The following is a 17,617-nucleotide window of genomic DNA, read 5'->3' as shown; positions in this document are numbered from 1 at the left end:
GGAGTCAAGTCGCAGAGTGTCCCTCATTCCTCGTTTCTCCGGTTGCAGCCCGTTAAACCCACGCTGCCCTGGTGCGAGGGGAAGGGACTGGGGGGCGGCGTGTCAGGAAAGCCATCCTTGCTGATGTAATTAGACGATTTCTTTTTTCAAAATTTCAAGGATCTCCGAGATTTGTGCCAAGACTGGCATGAAGCGAGCGAGGGAGCGAGGGAGAGGAACAGAGATCGAGCGAGGGGATTATTAATAGTAGCGTTTGATTAGTTAGGGAGCGAGAATGTGATACGACATCTAGACTCAAAAGTATTTTGATACTGAGCGATAGGCTCCCATGTTTTTTCCTAAAATAGAGGCCGGTGGAGGAGTATATATAAGTGAAATTGCCCCTTCGACTCTACCACTGCCTTCCCAGCCACTTACCAGTCACAGCCCCTTCCTACAGCGTAGACTTCACACTAAAAGGTAAGACTGGCTTTTCCAAAGACAGGAAGCATCCGTCTGAAACCAGAGAGAGAGAGTCCGCCTTTGGGAACGGATAGAGGAAAACCGAGCGGGAAGCTTTAACGGAATTTTTAAGAAAGCCGGAAAAGGGGGAACAAAAAAGTAATCTTATTTTACAGGGCATAAAGAAACACCCGGAAGGCTTATTTGTTTCGGCGTGGAACTGAATCAAAAGGGAGGGAGAGAGGAAAGAGAAAAAACTTTTTTTTTTTAAATCTCGAGGCCGAGAAAGAAGATGACGGCCGTCTGCGAGAGGGAGACAGAAAAGAAAGAGGGAGACAGAGGAAAAAGAAGGGAATTTGAAAAAGGGGGGGAAAGTCGTCGATTTCTGAGGGAGCGCACAGTGGAGGAGAGGGAGGGAAACTCGGGAAGAGAGAAATGAGAGACGGAGATGGGGGAAAGAAAAAGGATTTTCCAGACCTTGGGAGCACCGGGTTTAAAAAAAACTCAGGAAAGTTTTTTAAAAGAGATTTTAAAAAAGCAGCAGCCTTGCTACAAATTCATATAGACAGATCGAGTGTTACATATTTATGGCACCTCAGAGAGATGGAAAAGTTTCACATTCAGACTCAAGAGAAAGAAGAACGAGTCAGCCAGTGTTTGAGATCAAGCCCGTCAAGGTTAGACAGAATCCTGAATTTAACTGCAGCTATCAGGCAGCCTTACTGGTCGTAAGCACAGGTGTTTTAATTCAGCGCAGAAGCTAGGAGCACGGTAGAATTGAGAGTTAAACACCAGTGCGCCAGGTAGCTTCAAAAGAGAGTAAAAGAAAATTATGTTCAGGGTATAATGAATATTGTGAATGCCAAAATGATTTTTTTAATGCACGACGAGTGTGTTCTCTGCTGTGAGAGTGTGATGCTAATTCACTGCAGTCGTGGGACACAGTCTGTAGAGCCTCTGCCTGTTATACCAAATCCAGAAGGTGTTTCTGAAGAGCGCTTTTTTAATGCATAGACCTCTTTCTGTTGTTGAATTTGATTTAAGGTCAGGGGCCCTTTTTGGCTGCTTCTTGTCAGGGGGTAAAATTGTGCTTTTGGCATACCGTACGTCGTCTGCTACATTGCTGGCTGTGAATATACAGTAGCTTTTTCTAGTCATTCAGGAAATTTCATCCATCCATTGTCAGAGAGCGCTGTATTCCTGGTTAGGGGGTACAGCCTGTCCTAGACGCGTCAGGGTGCAAGGCAGGATACACTCTGGATGGGACGCCAGCGTGTGCGCTCACACACACACACACACTTCCTACATTGTACCTCTAACCTGCTTTCCTCCACATGCAGTATATAAAACTTGCATATCAGCTATACATGTGCGTACGTCATCCTGTAACACGTTGTGCTCTTGAAGCTGCTAACCTGAGCATAAACCGACAACAGCGAGAAACGGGTTTAAGGAAAAAGAGAGACCTGACTGCCCTCTGATTGAAAACAGGCCGGTGGGGAAAGCGGGGCTGGTCAGGACCAAACCAAGTTGGGCTCAACTGCATTAATTCGCATCCTGGCCTCTGTTCCTCTCTCGCCGTGAGCCACAGCTGCTGCTGCTTTGCTCGTGCGAGTAGGAAACCCAAGACTCGCCTTTCCCCACCAAGCGGCAGTTTTTTTTAAGGGACAGACCTAAGGTCAGTCCCTTAATACATCTGCAGCAGCACCTCGAAACGCCTAAGGCAGAGCCCTCCGTCTTCCGCAGAGCTCGCACGCGACATATCGCTTGGGCCCGGTTTCGAACGCGGGATAACTGCCCCGTCTGTTTCAGAAGGCTTGTCCCCATCTGCTTCCGGGAAAACAAGACACAAGCTAAACCGGCCGTGCAGCTCCAGCGATACCCCAGCTTCTTTCCAGTAACAGCTGGGTGAGATCCTCCCATCGGGACAGGAGGCGTGCCCCTGACACAAAGGGTGGTGGGAGCATGGAACAAGCTGCCCCTGTCAGGCCCACATGACAGCTGGACGAGATCCTTGGATCAGCGAGCTGCTAGCTGGGATGCACGGCCTCCTCCCCTCTGCAGACACACGTTCTTGGTCTGCTGTGGCGGGGATGCAATGTCGGCTTCCCCTCCTTTGCCGTTTCCCCTCGGCTGGGCGGGCCAGGCTAGGCGACAGGAGTGGGGAGACGCTGGGTCTGAAGCTGGAACCACCCGCTGAGGGCCCGCGAGAGAGGGGCCTGGCACACAGCCTGCGCCCACCACTGCCGCACTGGAAGCGATGACATAACGACAGGGCAGCCGATACTCAAACAGGCGTGTCAGAATGAGCTCCTGGAGAGCCTGGTATCTTCTGGGTCCTGCTCGCAGGTCCATCGCTTGTCTAATCATTTCATTAACGAGACTGCAGGGTAACTGTACACGTCTGGGGTACTCGCGTATAAAACACTTAAAGATACATCCCTTCATCCGTTTAAGAAAAAAAAGAGGTTAATAGTTTAACTGACTGTTCAGATGGAACAAGGCACTTTGCTCTCCAGGGAATAACACTGGTATTCCTATACTAAATATAACAGCAATAAAGATAACAGTACAGTATGTAAGACCCCGTGTGCATGTCTGAAGTGTACAAACTGTAGTAAAGGTTCTCTGTGCTACATCATCTGCTATCAGATCTGCTTGTCGACAGCTCTAAGTGAAGGCTGATGGTGTAAGGCAGGGGTGACCTACAAATCAGTAAGGAGATCTGTTTCTGAAGATCTGGAATAATTCCACTGCGATCAATCACAGAGGTGATTTGTATCAAGTAACGTGGAGATCATTTAGCACTGAAATCCAAGTGCTCTTCAGCCTTCAATGACCAGAGCTCTCTTTATCAAGAGAGCATCAGCAGCTGATGGGTGCTGCTAGTCTTTAAAAGCAAGGGATCTAAGAGGCTGACTGGGCTGCTGCTGGGGACCCTTGGTCTAAGGTCTGCATGTGCAAGGAATGCAGTCTCGCGGCTCTGTGACTTCAGACGAACATGGCCACTGCACCTGTAAGACAGGTGTCTCATGATGTGCCTGGAAGGACACAGAGCGAAACACTCAGAGCTTCAGATCATTATCAGAGCTACTGTATAAAACACCGAAGTACAAGGAGCTGCAGGGGCTGTTAAAGCAGCCAGGGCAGGCGGGGGGGGGGGGGGGTGTATCTACAGTAAACACATATAAACACACATAAGCAGAGATTCCTTTTCATTTAAAGCCGAGAACCTTGAACTCCTGGGGGGCCCGATGAGACATCTTGTGCGAAATGTCACACAGATACCCTAACGTGTCAACATGCCCAATATATACATCTGTACGTGCGCCTTGGGGAACGTATATCAGGGCATTGGGTTACCCGGGGCTGCACAGAGTTATTTCAGCTGTAAATACAACCTGGTGCCCACCCACCCCCTGCTTCCCCAACCCTCACCCCAGCTGTCACTTGCCCTTCCTCTGGGCTGCTCAGACAGGTTGGGTTTCCGCACGGCGAGACGGGGAAGAGATGGGGGGGAGGGGACGCAGTCTGCTGTATTTTCATCGGACTCGCACCGCCTGTGGGTGCTGCACGCGACGACGGCAACGACCGCGACGCGGCCGGACGCCGGCCGGCTCGGGCCTGGCTGCTTATTTCCGAGCCCCCGCAGCCCCGTGCTATTCCTCGAGCTCCGCCAGTTGAAAACGGAGCGATATTCGAACCGAAACCGAGCTACGCCCCGCCCGATACAGCCCAGGGGTCAGCAGTCTGAGACGGGCACTGCTTACAATACGCTGCCCAGCTCACCAGGTTGTCTCCTTTAAGGTCTGCTCATAGCCGACAGGTGTTTGAACAAGCCGTAAAACCTCTCAGCCCACACCAACACAGAAGGGGACAGCTGCTGCCCAGTTAGCACACTTCTCCACCACCTGCTGCCACCTACTGCCCACATACTCTTACTGCAGCACACACACCGACTCCCACTGTGACTGCAGGCTGCTCTGATCTGCAGGATTCTACCTCAGTACAGTACGTGACGTCACCAGCCAGGGGTCACTGCAGACTCGGCGCCGCCTGTGGACAGTCAGACACTGTGCATTCGCTTTTCCAGAGCTGCGCTGATATTTGGTTCCTATCACAAAATCAGCGGGCACATTATTCTATATTATGGATGTAAAAGGGGGTTTGGTCCTACTCACATCTATGTTCTCTCTCTCTCTCTACCTGTTTGTCTGTCAACCTCCCCCTCTCTTCCTTTCCATCATTCTCCCCCTCTATCTCCCTCCCTCTTCCAATCCTCTCTGTCTTCCTTTCCATCACTCTCTCTCTTCCTCTCCCTATCCTCCACCTCCCTCCATCTCTCTCTCAATTCTCCCCCCCTCTATCACCCTTCCTCACCCAATTCTTTCCCTCTCTCTCTCTCCCTCCCTCCGTCTCGTGCTGCTGCCTGCCCCTCTCTCCAGCTGCCAAGATGTCGATGACTGACATTCTGAAAGCGGAGGACATCAAGGCGGCTATGGACGCTTTCAAGGGTGAGAGGGGCCTCATCCCCGCGAGCTCCATCAGATTCCCGCCGAGTTCACCAGTTCCTGGATGAATTGAGTCAACGAAGCACAGATACGAGTGCCGTGCTCTAACTGCCTAGAAACCCACTTTTGCTTGCGCGAGATTATACAGCACAGCAGGGTGCACCTGGCGACGCTGGCCCTTGCCAAGGGTGTTAATTCCCACCCCTGTGTTCAGAGGAGTCACCGTGCGACACGCTGCAGTTTTTGATACAAACGATACCCTTCAGATAAAACCGAGCACGCGACTCTCGGCAGAACTCAAACGTTAGTCTTAGTTTGCATTAAATGATCGAGTGCGTGTGGCTCTCAGAAACCGCTCGGAGCTGCTCCGTGACACAGCAGTGACTCCCCAGGGCTGCGTGTGTGCCGCAAACACACACACACACACACACACACACACACACACACACACACACACACACACAGGTGCGAGCCTCCCCTTTTTTAAACATGAGCCATGAAAATGTCGAGAGCTTCAGCAGACTGTGCTGCAACCTCAGCAACAGAGTGACGCGGCGCCTGTGAGTCTCCCCGTAGTTCAGCTGCACCCACAGAGGGGAACTGGAAGACCCATGCTCTAATACAGGATCACAGGTCCTCCCCTGTCTCTGTCCTCACTCCTCGCTCTCTCCCCCTGCAGCTGCCGAGTCCTTCGACCACAAGAAGTTCTTCAAGATGGTGGGTCTGAAGGCCAAGTCGGCCGAGGATGTGAAGAAGGCCTTCAAAGTGCTGGACGTAGATCAGAGTGGCTTCATTGAGGAGGATGAGCTCAAGTAAGGAAGGGGGGGGGGTGGGGGGGGTTGGGGCACGGCCTGCAAGGGGTAGGACAACAGGAAGTGGAAGAGCAGAGGTTCGCCGAGACGCGCTCGGACTTTCCCCCCCCCAAGCGGAGATAAACAAAACAGCTGTACAAGTTCAACCGCAGCATGGAGAGATTTAGCCACGCCACCTAGTAAAGTCAGTAATATCGAGCTACGGGGAAAACTGCCTGGTGTATATCGGGTGAGGGAATAGGAAGACTCTGAAAGGCACCCAGTTAGAAGAGAGCAGGGGACAGTGGGGGGCCTCTGGTGGGTCCAGCGACCACAACAATGCTCCCCTGGGTGTCCCTCTGTGACTCGTCAGGCTCTGAAGACTCTGGGTTACTGCAGCAGTGCGTCTATGCTAACATCTTCCTCCCCTGGGCTGTCCATGGTAACATCTTCCTCCCCGTTCTCTCCCTCAGATTTGTGCTGAAGGGCTTCTCCAAAGATGGCAGGGATCTCTCCGACAAAGAAACCAAAGCATTCCTGGTAGCCGGAGACAAGGATGGTGATGGCAAAATTGGAATTGACGGTGAGTCTCCCCCTTCCGCTGCGCCCCTCGCTCGCCCGGCGCCCCTGACGGAGCCCGCCGGCTGGGCCCGGCTCAGCCGGAACTTCCAACGCGCGCTGCCTGCCTGCCTCCGGCTCCGCACAAAGTCCGTTCAGCTGTCGTTTACCGGAAAACCAGTTACCGGGTGAAGGCCACGGCTGCCCGGAGAACAGAAGGAAGCAGCCCGGCAGAACTGCAACTTAATCACCCATCTCGCCCCCACGGGCCTCTGTCTTTCTCCCTCTGCCTCACTCTTGGGCCTCACAGCCTCTCTCTCTCTTTTCAGAGTTCGCCGCCCTAGTGGCTGAGGCATAAGCTGACACCCCCCCTCCTCCGACCAACGCTCTGCCTCCTCCTCTTCCCCTCTCCCGTCCACCGATCTCCCACCTCACCACCTGTCATCGCCGCCCCTCTTCCGCCCTGACCCTCCCCCAGCCGGGCCGGGCCCCGATCCGATCGGACCGGAACCGGGCGTGGGGAGGGGAGGGGTGCGGGTACCGGGGGGTGGTGCCAACAGACACGCGCGTTCTATTTATTTCTTTTTTTATATCAAAGTGTTTGTCTGCAGGGAAAAAAAAAACAAACCAAGAAAAGAGATCAACACTACTGTCAGCACACGACCGCCCACCCTTCCTTCCTCTTCAACCCCCTCCCCTCCCTTTCTCTCTCTGTCCCCCCCCACCCGGCTCTCACCCCCTCACACGGCCACGTGTGAAATACGCTGGAAGAAGTCAAAGCTGTGAACACAAATAAAAAGGCGACCGTCTCGTACCCCAGCTCTCTGTCCTCGTGTCTTTCTTTAAGCCTTGTTATCAAGCCAAACCTTGCCAACACAGTCCTGCACGCCTCTGAAAAACACACAGGGACAAAGGAGAGGAGGCCGTTTGTAGTTAGAAGCTGACTGACCACCCAGCGGTGCCTGGAGAGAAGCCAGGGTATCGGCTTCGACAACGTGGCTGGGCAGCTTGTTCCACACCCCCACCCCCCTCTGTGTACAGTAGTGCTTCCTGTCCCCACTGAAGAATCTCAGGCAGCCGTTTCTTAAAAGAAGCCAGGGTATCAGCTTCAACAGTTTGGGCAGGGTTCCACAAACCAAAACAAGTCTTTGAGCAAAGAAGTGCTTGTTCTCAGGGGAGCGTTTTGGGGGGAGTTTGGGGTCAGAAAGATTCCACACTGATGAGTGCATTTCACACCATAAGGGAAGTAAAATGTACACAGTGAAACTTGTGAAACCTCCCATTTACTTCACAAAATAAGACGAAACGTGCATTCTGCGGTGCAGGAAATGACTATTGAGGGGGCTGCAGGTTCCGTTTGCCTGGTCTGGTACAGTCATTTACCTCAGCAGCTCGGTCCACTATGTCTTTGAACCCTTAGCTGAACCCTTCATTTATTCATTCTTAAACCCTTTTTCGGGCTGTTTTTTCACGAGTATGTCTCAGTCACGACCACCCTTTTCGCGTGTTGGAAGCAGGGCGTTTGAAAACATGTTGACGACGGACTCATACAGGCGGGGGGGGGGGCGACGTCACCGCAGCGGAAGTCCCACGTCACAGCCCTGGCGAACGTCACAACGTCACAACGTCAGGACAAATGACACGGCCATCACACAATGTCTATTAGGGACATTGACGGGGAGGGGTGAAAGGAGATTAAAAACTCAATTGCTAACACGCTCGACGGCTGCAGTGTACCCCTCGGTTCGTTCCGAACTCCCATGAAACAAAAGCAAAACAAAAGCCAAGCCAACGATCGGTTTATTTTTCTCTCCTTTAAAAAAACAAAAACTGAAGACTCTTCGCGGTGTTCAGGGAGCTACCGTGAGCTTCCTCTCCCCTGGAGATCGTTTGCGAGGAGATGTTCTCGTCTAAAATAAATAACATCATTCCTACCTCGTCCTCGGTTCGCCTTAGGGCTGTGTGTGTGTGTGACGCAGTTTCCATTTGCACTTCCACCCGGCCGAAACGCCGTCTCCTCGGGTCCTGTTTCCGAGTCGGGTAGAAATTCCCTTCGAACCGGTTTAACACCCCGCCGCCGCCTCGCTCGAGAGCCGACGGTTGACTAACCGCCCGCCTCTTCCCGCCCTCGGAGGGCTCGCGGCCCCTCCTCTGCCTGGCCCCGCCCACTCCCCTCCGTGCGGAATGCCGGCGCGGGGCGGAAGCGAGGCGGCTGATTGGCTGGCGCGCTGGAAAGCGCTCCGCCGTCAGTATATAAGCCCTCCCTGCCGGCTGCCTTGGAGGCTTCCTTTCAGGTTGTGTTTGGTGTGAGTGATGATGATGTGGAGGTGGCAGATGGTGGCTCTTTACTTGGTGCTGACATGGGTGTTGTGTGGCTCGGCCCGAGCTCAGCTGCTTTATGGTTACTCCTTTCGAGAGGAGGATGATCCTAGCTTGTTTGACCCTCCCAGTGACCCCAGCCCTGGTGTGGGGGCTGGAGATGATGAGGGCCCTTATTTTGGTTATGCTGACCCGGAAACTGGTGGTTCTGAGCCGGCTGTCCTGACTGTGGATGATGATGCTTCTCCACTGGAGGACCAGGCAGTGGAGGCTTGGGATGAGGCACTTGGGGCAGACTGGAGAAGTGAGGGGCAGGGGGACCTGGTGTTTAGTGAGGAAGACCAGGGCCTTGATAAAGAGGAGGGTGGCTATGAGGAAGAGGACCTAAGCCTGCGATGGACACCACCTGTCCCTGACCAGCATGAAGACCTTCCTGAGGCGGGCTGGGAGGCTGATGTGGCCACCACCACCAGCCCAGCCCCTGAGTCACCTGTGGCCTCTCAAAGTGGTGAGTGACTATCTGCTCTGTCCTGTCCCTCTGAAATGAGCCCAGTGCTACAGTCCTTCAGTTCCCAGTGTGGAACAGATCTGTGGCCTCCTTGTAACCTGCACTTCTACGGCCATGCTGAGGTAGGACTGATCTGAGTCTGTTGGTGACTGAGTTCTAAGCACTTTGTTTATGCATCTTAAGGAGGTATTGGGTGACTAGGCAGCTTGTTCCAGTCTCTGGCTATCTTTGGTATAGAGCAGTGCCTCCTGCTCGTGGTCCTGATGGTGCACTTACCCTCCAAGTGGAGCATGTTTGATTGGTCCTCTGCCTCCCCAGCTCCTGAGGCAGTCAGTGGGGATGACTCCCCTCCCCAGCCCCTGTAATTCTTCTCTATTTAGATTAGTTAAGTCCTGCTTGTGGCTAGCCTTTGAATGCTAAACTTCAGTTTGATTTGGGCTCTCCAAAGCCATCTCCCCCACTGCAGTTGCAGTCTTCTAAAAACTGCTTGAGCTCACCCTGGATGAGGCAGTGTTTTTTTTTATATAATGTTTCTTTATTAGCCCTATACAATTTCTTGCATTAGGAATTCATCTTTTCACATACCCCAGCTTTTCTCCATGGAGACACAGACAGGGAGAGAAGCTTGGGGTCAGAGCGCAGGGTCTGCCATTGTACGGTGCCCCTGGAGCAGTTGGGGTTAAGGGCCTTGCTCAGGGGCCCAACGGAGTAGGATTCCTCTGCCGGCCGCCGGATTTGACCCGGCAACCTTCCAGTCACAGGCGCAGATCCTGAGCCACTGCTCTGCCTGATTTTGGCTGATGGGGCTTGGAGGTGAAGGCTGGCGTGTGATCCAGCTCCTGTCTGAGACCAGTAGTGAAAAGGTTGGCGGAAGCTGGCTGGGTGGGGCTGCCTTGGTCTGCTTAGCTCAAAGTGCTGCAGAGGTGCTGTGAAAAATAGTGGCAGCTCCTCCTCTGGGCTGATTCCAGAGCTGCAGTTCCTCTGTGGTGACCAGGGTTGTGTGTCATAAAGGCCATCTTGGAATCAAAACTGCACTCTAGTTCCTGCTCTAGTTCCTGCCTCCACTGGCCCATAATGCACCAGTGCTTTCCACTTCCTGGGGGTGGAGCTTGTGGAACCCCCCCTCATGCACGTGCCTCATGTTCTCCCATCTGCCCTCTCAGGCAATTCCTCTGCGGAGGGGGCTGCTGCCACCGACGCCTTCGTGCGGGACTCCTACCAGAAAGACCCGAGCGAGGAGTCCGACCCGCCCCAGCCCGCGGCCAGGGCGCGGCCCGCCCGGCGGCCGGAGATCGCCTGCGGCAAGAAGAGCATGATGATCAAGTTCTCCCTGGCGCTGTACAGCCGGATCTTCCTGCAGAGAGGTGGGCGATGGGGATGGGTGGGCAGGATCTCCAGGAAGGGGCAGCTGCCGGATCATTGCTTCCAGCCTCAATGTTGGGATTGGAAAATGGTTCCATTCCAGAAGGTTGGCCTTAATCCCATTTAAGGCTTCCTTTTAATATCAACGATGCTTCCCAGTATTAGGAGTTGGCCCTCTGGGCAGTTCAACAGCTGGAGCTGGGTGGTGCTACTGAAGTCTGGGGCCTGATGGCACCTGCTGCTAAGAATGTGGTGAGGCTGTAGCTACTCAACATGGCCTGAAGAGGGCAGCAGAGGCCTGACTGGCGTTTACCAGCTTGACCTCCCCAGTTCTAACACGTCGTCTTCTTCTTGCAGCAAAAATGGCCCTGCTCCCAGTCGCCCGGTTGCCCAAGTTCTGCAAGCACAGGGTCATCCAGAGTCGGTCCAGGCTTTTGCTGGTGGCCTCCTATGATGGCTGCTATGTTTGGGATTGGGTAAGAGGGTGGCAGTGGTGCTCCTTTGTGGATTTTTGGTCTCATGAGGTGGTGCAACTGTTGAGACTGGGGCAGATCTATTCTTTTGCATCTTGCGCTGGGATAGGTCTCTTTCCCACACTAAGCCTGAGTACATCTTCAGCCCTGGGCCAGCAGGAGTTGTAGGTGTCTTTTTAGAAGTTCTTAACCTGCAACTGGTTTCAGAGGTGGCCTTCAATTACATGCTGTACTCTTTGCAACAGGATAGCTTTGTGTTCCCTCCATTCAAGTTTAGTGTATTAGTTGTCAAGTGTTCCTGTAACGGTTGACTCAGGATTGGGGATTGAGCTAGAGGAGCCACTTGAATGCTCTACAGGCTGATGCATCTGCTTTGTAGGCCTAATGACTGAAGCCCTGTATCCTGCCACAGACCAAGCAGAACCAGCGCTTCATGGCTCTGACCATCCGGTACTACGACAAGCTCCTGGGGAGGCAGGTGGTTGCCACGGTGTCCTGCCCTGTGGACACCCCCCTCGACACCCAGCCCCCCGGTGGCCTGTCCATCTCCTGCAGTGACGTGTGCATGACCGTACAGCTCCCTCCAGGGCCCCTGGCTGAGGTCCACATCCTGGGTGAGAGTGGGGCCTGTGCTTGTCAGAGAGGGGGTTCATGGATCTCTGCTGTTCATCTTGGGCTGTGTGAAATGGATTGCGTGGTGTGAAACCTCCTAGCAACCTACGTGGGTCTGTCTGTCTGGCTGTATTGAGTGTCCTGCTGACAGACTTCCCACTGAAAGTCTTGCATCCTGGTGAGCTTGACTTCCAGCTGGTGGAGCAGACAATCCTGGGGTGCCCACATCCACCACTCGGGGGTGGAGATTGAGCAGGAATTGCCTTTAAACAGCTTAAGGTTATAGGAAAAACCTTTCACTGAAACCACTTTAGACTACCTTTATAACCCGGGTGAAGAACTTGATCCCAGACACTTAGAAACCGCCATTTTGAGATGGGGAGCTGGATCCCAGGTGTTTCCTGGCTCTTCCTGCCCACTGCAGGTGTCCAGATGCATCTTTATCGGCTCCTCTGCTGAGGAATGGCGCTTGCTACAGGACACCTCTGAGATCTCCATGTAGATGACCTGTTAGCCCCAATGCCTGCTGCGTGATGAGTCCTCTCTCATCAGGAGGCTGGTCCGTTCACCCACTGCTGATCTTTGATGCTGGAAATGATTTGTCATTTTCCCATCTTGGAGTCCCCGAGTTGCTTCTCTCTTTCTCTCCAGACTCTTCCAAGACCCTGGTCCCCGTGCTGCAGACCCCCAGGGCCTGTGGGTACTCGCTGGTGAAAGGCGAGGGGAAGAACATCCTGACTATCCCCTACACTGCTTGCGATGTCAAGATTGTGGTAAGAGTCTCTGAACTGTACAGTACACCCTCCCCTTATTGGGGGAAGGGTTCAACAGCTGCAATTGCAAGAGCAGTGCAGGAGGGAGGGGTATGTAAAACCCTCACCCTCTCTCTTGCAGGGGAGGAGGTACACCATACAGGTGGCTTATACGAGTGGCGGCCAGAGGGCGGAGATCCAGGTGTCCTGCCCTTACCGCCGGCTGAAGCCCAAACAAGGCGAGTCCATGCCCCTGCCTTGCAGGATCTGAAGGGGCAGCTGATGTTGTGGAGTCCTTGCCGGACCTGGTTCAGTAACCCCTCAGTGTGTGTGCGCTGTAGATGCAGATCCAAGGACCTGGAAATCTTGGTCCTTGGATCTGCAATGTCCGGGGGGGGGGAAGTCCTACAGCCCAGCAGGTCATCTCCTGCTGCCCCTTCCGTGCTAACCTCTTTGTACCCCCACCAGGATGCCACATTCCCAGGAGTCAGCAGGTGTCCTGTGGTCCCAGGAGGATGGGCTCCAGCCAGTGTCTGGCCAAGGGCTGCTGTGTGGACCCCGACACCGCTCACTGCTACTACCCCCTAGAAGGTAAGACCTTGGGTGGGGGCTCGCTACACTGCAAGGGTGGGAGTTGGTTGGCTGGATCGGTGTTTCTATAGACTCGGTTGCACAATTGCTGGGCCGCCAGTGGTCCTACGGACACTTCACACGAATCTCTCTAGGCAGTCAGATCCCAGCTCCCAAATAGCCTCCTCGTTCATAACCATGCCCATTCCTCCACGCCCTTCCCAGAGTGCACCTCGGACCGGCACTTTGTCTTCGCCGTGCATCGCACCGTCACTGTGCCCCATGTGGACCCTGCCAGCCTGGTGATCTCTGGCAACAAATCCTGCGCCCCTGTGATCTGCACCCCGGACTTCGCCGTCTTCAAGTTCCCGGTCACTGGCTGCGGCACTCATGCCTTTGTGAGTACAGGGGCGGCGTTCGCCCTTGGGAGCTGCAGCTCTCGGTAACTTGCAGGGCTCCTGCCTCGATCTTCAGGAAGGCCTTCTGTGAACACTGGGCTCCCGGGAGCCCGTGAGAAAAGCCAGTCTATCTGGAAGACCAGAGAAGCGATGGACTTTTCTAACAAGCATGAAATCCTGGGTTGTAGAATTTTATTATGCATGTGGCCTGGCTCTAGCCCCTCTGATCTCAAATCCAGAGTGATTCTGGGCTTCACATGCATTACTCAGTGAAAGGCCAGACTGGCTCAATGGGTTGTGTAGGAGGAGGGGGTGATTTGGCAGATCTTGCCCTCCTCTCTGGGAAGAGGACCCTTCTGGTCTTCCCACACCTACGCTGGAGCTGAATTGATGAGCTGCCGGTTCTCAGTCGGGCTCTGTTTTTGTCTAGGTGGTGGGGGAGACCACAATCTACCTGGCGGAGGTGATGGCCATGGCCAGGCGCAACAGCCTGAACTACGGGGTCATCACCAGGGACAGCCCCTTCAGGTGCGAGACGGGGCTACTGGCCACTCAGGATACCTGGTGGATGGGGAAGGCCGTCTCTTGTCCAGCAGGGCATCCAGGCCTTAAGAGCTCGGGTGGAAAGCACTAGGTGTCCTCAAGGGCCAGAACTACTTCCACACCTCTGGCTGGAGAATACCTGTTGCAGTGTCCTCTCCCCACTGGCCCAGCAGGTGGCACTATTTTGCCCAACTCCAGTTTGGGACAGTTTTGTTCCAGCCAATCCATCTGTGATGCAAGTCTGTGATCTGTGACTGCTGACTTGACATCTGAAATAAGTTGCCGATTTTTTGTTTGTTTTTTTTAAAGCATGCTTGTAAAACCTCCAGCAATCTGGCTCTAAGGAATAGGTTTCCCCATCCCTGATCTAAAGAGGGCAGGGTGAACACCTATTTAGGGATTGATGGGATCTGGGAGAAGGGGGGGGGAATTGATCCCAAGGATGCTTAGCCTAGATGCAAGGTAACTAGTTTAGTTGGTGGACTGTACAGTCCCCTGTTGGTCTCGTGCCTCTGGAGAATCTATGCACATCCGAACATGTCTGCAGGCTGCTGGTGGAGTGCCGCTATGCGGAGGGGAACCTGGCCAGCACTGGCTACCTGGTGAAGAGCCCCTACCTGCCCAGTGCGATCCTGTCCCAGGGGGTGTTCGGGGTGCAGCTCAGGATTGCCACCGGTAAGAGGGTTGGCACATGTGGGCCGCATTCCTTACCACAAGTCCCTTTGGGCTGGGGGGGGTCCTCGGACCACACCCACCTCTTGAAATGCCATCGGTTGCTCCAGGCCCAAGGCGGCTGTTCTTGTTCAACACCAGCCATTTCGTTTAAGGCGCTTTAAAAAGCCTTAACCCTGAAGGCTCCATCTGGTGAATGTAAGTTGTGGGGGGGGGGGGGGGGAGGACCACATTAATGGCTCAACGAGTCTTGGGGTAAGATCCACCTGCTGCGTCAATGCCTGTAAATGACTTGAAGAGCCCAGTGTTGTCTCCGGCTCTGAACCGGTTTCTCTCCCCCCCCCTCTCTGCTCCTGCCCAGATGAGCACTACTCCCGGTTCTACCCCCAGTACCACCGGCCCCTGCGGCTCCTGCTGGGGAGCCCCGTCTACCTGGAGGTGCGCCTGCTGAACGCCCCGGACCCCAGCCTGGTCCTGCTGGTGCACTACTGCATCGCCTACCCCCGCTCGGCGCAGGCCGCCTGGGTGCTGCTCTACGAGGGGTGAGGCTGTTCTTGGTCACCTGCTCGGGCAAGTCGCCCTCGTGTCCCCCCCCCTCTGTGGCTAGCTCGCCCGACAGGCCAGGTCCCGTCCGCTAACGAGAGGGCGCCTCTGGCAGTAGGGTGTGGGTTATGGGATCGGGAGACCCAGCCTTGTAGGGAAGTCCTGAGTCAAGCCCCTTGACAAGATCTTGTTCAGCCAGGATTCTGCTCCAGGCACCTGGTCACCCTTCCCCCCCCCCCCCCCCCCCCCCCTCTCTTTTTTGGATCCGATCTCTTGCCCAGGTGCCCCAACCCCCTGGACTACGGCCAGACGTCCACCCTGCACATCAACGACAAGGTGCCCCTGCCCAAGCACCACCACCGGCGCTTCGAGATCCGCACCTTCCAGTTCATGGACCGCACGGCGCACCGCTACCTCGACGAGGAGGTGAGGGGAGGGCTCTGGCCGTCTGCAGCTGGGGCTTTCCTGGCTTATCGGGGGGGGGGGGGGCTTGCAATTGAAGGGTCCCTCCCACCCACCATGGCTTGAACTGGTAAATCAATTGTGGCGTGGTGGTCTTGGTGCCATGCAAGACCTTCCTTACGACATGAGCTCTGGGTTGAGGTCTTGCCTGCTGAGAGACCTCCAGGAAGAGGTTAGTGGGACCAGTAGGGGGCGCTCACCCTGCAGTCTGTGTGGGTCCTAATGCCCCAGTATAGTGATGGACAGCAGCTTTTTATGGTACAGTATAGCCTCTTCCAGATGAGAGAAACTTGGAGTCAGGCTGTTAATTCCCAGGGCGTTTCTCAAGAGTTGGTGTTACACTGGTGTCCTGGCTTAATTTACCCCCTGGCCTTTACCCATCATGGCCTCCTAATCTCCCCCTCTGAACTGGCTTCATCACTCCGCTCTCCTCCCCACTGGGAGCTGGTGTGGGGGGGGTTACTGGAGCACTCTGGCTGTTGTCACCTCATGTGGGTGGTGATTTAACCTCAGCTGGGAAGCTGGGGGATGAAGGATCTTGGAGCTGAATCCCAGGACTGTCTACCATCTTGTTCCAGATCTACTTCATGTGCTCCACGGAGGTCTGCTCCCCGAAAGTGAGGAAGTGTGTGGAGGGGTGCTTTGATGGGCGCAGTAAGTGGTCCGGCTTCCTCCCCAGCTAGGGGAGGTGCTGGTTCTGCCAGTGTCTGGACTTAACCCTTTCCTCCCTCTTCCACCCCCCCAATAACCCAAGCGTGCTCTGTCCACTCCAGAAATTCCAGTGATTCCTGATCCCAACCTGGACAAGCGCTGTGCCAGGAAGCCCTGCCCAGTGAACTCGAAGAGCTCGGAGCTTCCAGCACAGTGAGGGGTGAGTGAGCCAGGGCTTGAGCTTCAGGCTGTGCACGTGAAGGAGGCCAAAGGCTCCAAGGCGCTTCAGTTACATCTTGGCTGTGGAGCCTTCAAGTGTGGAATGAAGCTCTTGTTCCATTTGCAGGGAATCCTGAATGGAAGGAAATGTCATTTCCTTCAGACCAAGAAACACTAATGCTTTTATTTTATTTTTTTTCCTCCCCTGCAGGCTGCTGCTTGACATCACTCTCTGGGATCATGTCTGGGGGGCCTCAAGTTTCAATGCTGTTAAATAAAAGTTAAATGGACTCTCCTCTTGCTTGTGTGGTCATTTTAGCCTCTTGCAAGGGTGGTTTGTGACAGAGCAGCTGGATGGACTTCAAGGATTAGTTTATGTGCACCTCTGCTTTTAAACTGCCCCTTACTGCAGAGGTACCAGGCCTGACTCTACTGTCAATTGCATGGTGAAGCAGGCTGGGCAGCTGCAGCAGGGAGGTTTAGAAGGGAGTACAGCTTGATGAGGGGCTCTGCGCCTGTGGGCTACTGGGCAGAGGAGCAATGCTCTCCCAGGCCCTGCTGGCTCCTGCACAGGGCTGCTCTGGAGTCCTGTCATTTCCACTGGCCTTAAGCACTTGACAGCACTTGCTTATATAGTGCCATGAAACAGTAGGGGTTTAAGTAGCTCATCCTGGAACTGCTTTCAATGAATTATAGCTGTGTGCTTTTTATGAATAAAAGAACCCAAGCCTGAATTTCAGAGCTAGCTTTCAGACATCTGCCAATCTGAGAAGGCTGGCCCAATCAGAAGGTGGGATCTATTGTAAAGCAGTTCATCTGACTTTTATGAAAAGTCAAAATTGCTTTTCTGGTACACAGGCTTTAAGGAGTGGTGACTGTGACTCTGTTCTGCTATTGTAGTTTAAACTTACAATGGATTTCCTGGCTCCTATGGGGTTGGGCCCCTGAGCAAGGCCCTTACCCCCAGCTGCTCCAGGGGTGCTGTATAAATGGCTGATCCTGCACTCTGACCCCCAGCTTCTCTCCCTGTCTGTGTGTCTCATGGAGAGCAAGCTGGGGTCTGCAAAAAGACACATTCCTAATGCAAGAAATTGCATATGGCCAATAAAGTGATCTCATTTTCCGGTTTCCTCCTGGAAGAGCAGGACTTGGAAAACTAGGGCCAGCATGGGTAATTTCCCCCTAGCGAGAAGGTGAGTACAGCTGTGCTGTCTCCACCTAGTGGCTGTATT

General features: G+C 54.2%; 2 protein-coding genes and 1 long non-coding RNA gene across 3 annotated transcripts; 2 read left to right on the top strand and 1 right to left on the bottom strand.

Moving 5' to 3' along the window:
- Window positions 1-304: 304 nt before the first annotated feature.
- LOC148648669 (parvalbumin, muscle-like) lies at window positions 305-7,120 on the top strand. Its single transcript, XM_088606449.1, has 5 exons — window positions 305-459; window positions 4,887-4,955; window positions 5,632-5,764; window positions 6,217-6,326; window positions 6,631-7,120. The coding sequence occupies exons 2-5, from the start codon at window positions 4,895-4,897 to the stop codon at window positions 6,657-6,659; spliced, it is 333 nt and encodes a 110-aa protein (XP_088462575.1). The 5' UTR covers window positions 305-459; window positions 4,887-4,894; the 3' UTR covers window positions 6,660-7,120.
- LOC148648668 (uncharacterized) lies at window positions 6,855-8,546 on the bottom strand. Its single transcript, XR_015926420.1, has 2 exons — window positions 8,237-8,546; window positions 6,855-7,192 (listed from the first exon to the last, which is right to left on the bottom strand). It is a non-coding gene; the product is annotated as an uncharacterized LOC148648668 (long non-coding RNA).
- A 59-nt stretch (window positions 8,547-8,605) lies between these two features.
- On the top strand, window positions 8,606-16,676 carry LOC148648667 (zona pellucida sperm-binding protein 4-like). Its single transcript, XM_088606440.1, has 15 exons — window positions 8,606-9,128; window positions 10,292-10,492; window positions 10,848-10,966; window positions 11,376-11,577; window positions 12,227-12,348; window positions 12,470-12,566; window positions 12,796-12,918; window positions 13,123-13,295; window positions 13,726-13,823; window positions 14,386-14,513; window positions 14,872-15,052; window positions 15,335-15,479; window positions 16,094-16,169; window positions 16,289-16,386; window positions 16,597-16,676. Exons 1-14 carry the CDS (start codon window positions 8,615-8,617, stop codon window positions 16,381-16,383), a joined length of 2,274 nt encoding a protein of 757 aa, XP_088462566.1. The 5' UTR covers window positions 8,606-8,614; the 3' UTR covers window positions 16,384-16,386; window positions 16,597-16,676.
- Window positions 16,677-17,617: the final 941 nt, after the last annotated feature.

Source organism: Lepisosteus platostomus, chromosome 14, assembly GCF_059453375.1.
Source record: "Lepisosteus platostomus isolate fLepPlt1 chromosome 14, fLepPlt1.hap1, whole genome shotgun sequence".
Classification (NCBI taxonomy): Eukaryota; Metazoa; Chordata; class Actinopteri; order Semionotiformes; family Lepisosteidae; genus Lepisosteus; species Lepisosteus platostomus.
The sequence above is the reverse complement of the archived record's forward strand: the minus strand, read 5'-3'. Positions and strand labels throughout refer to the sequence as shown.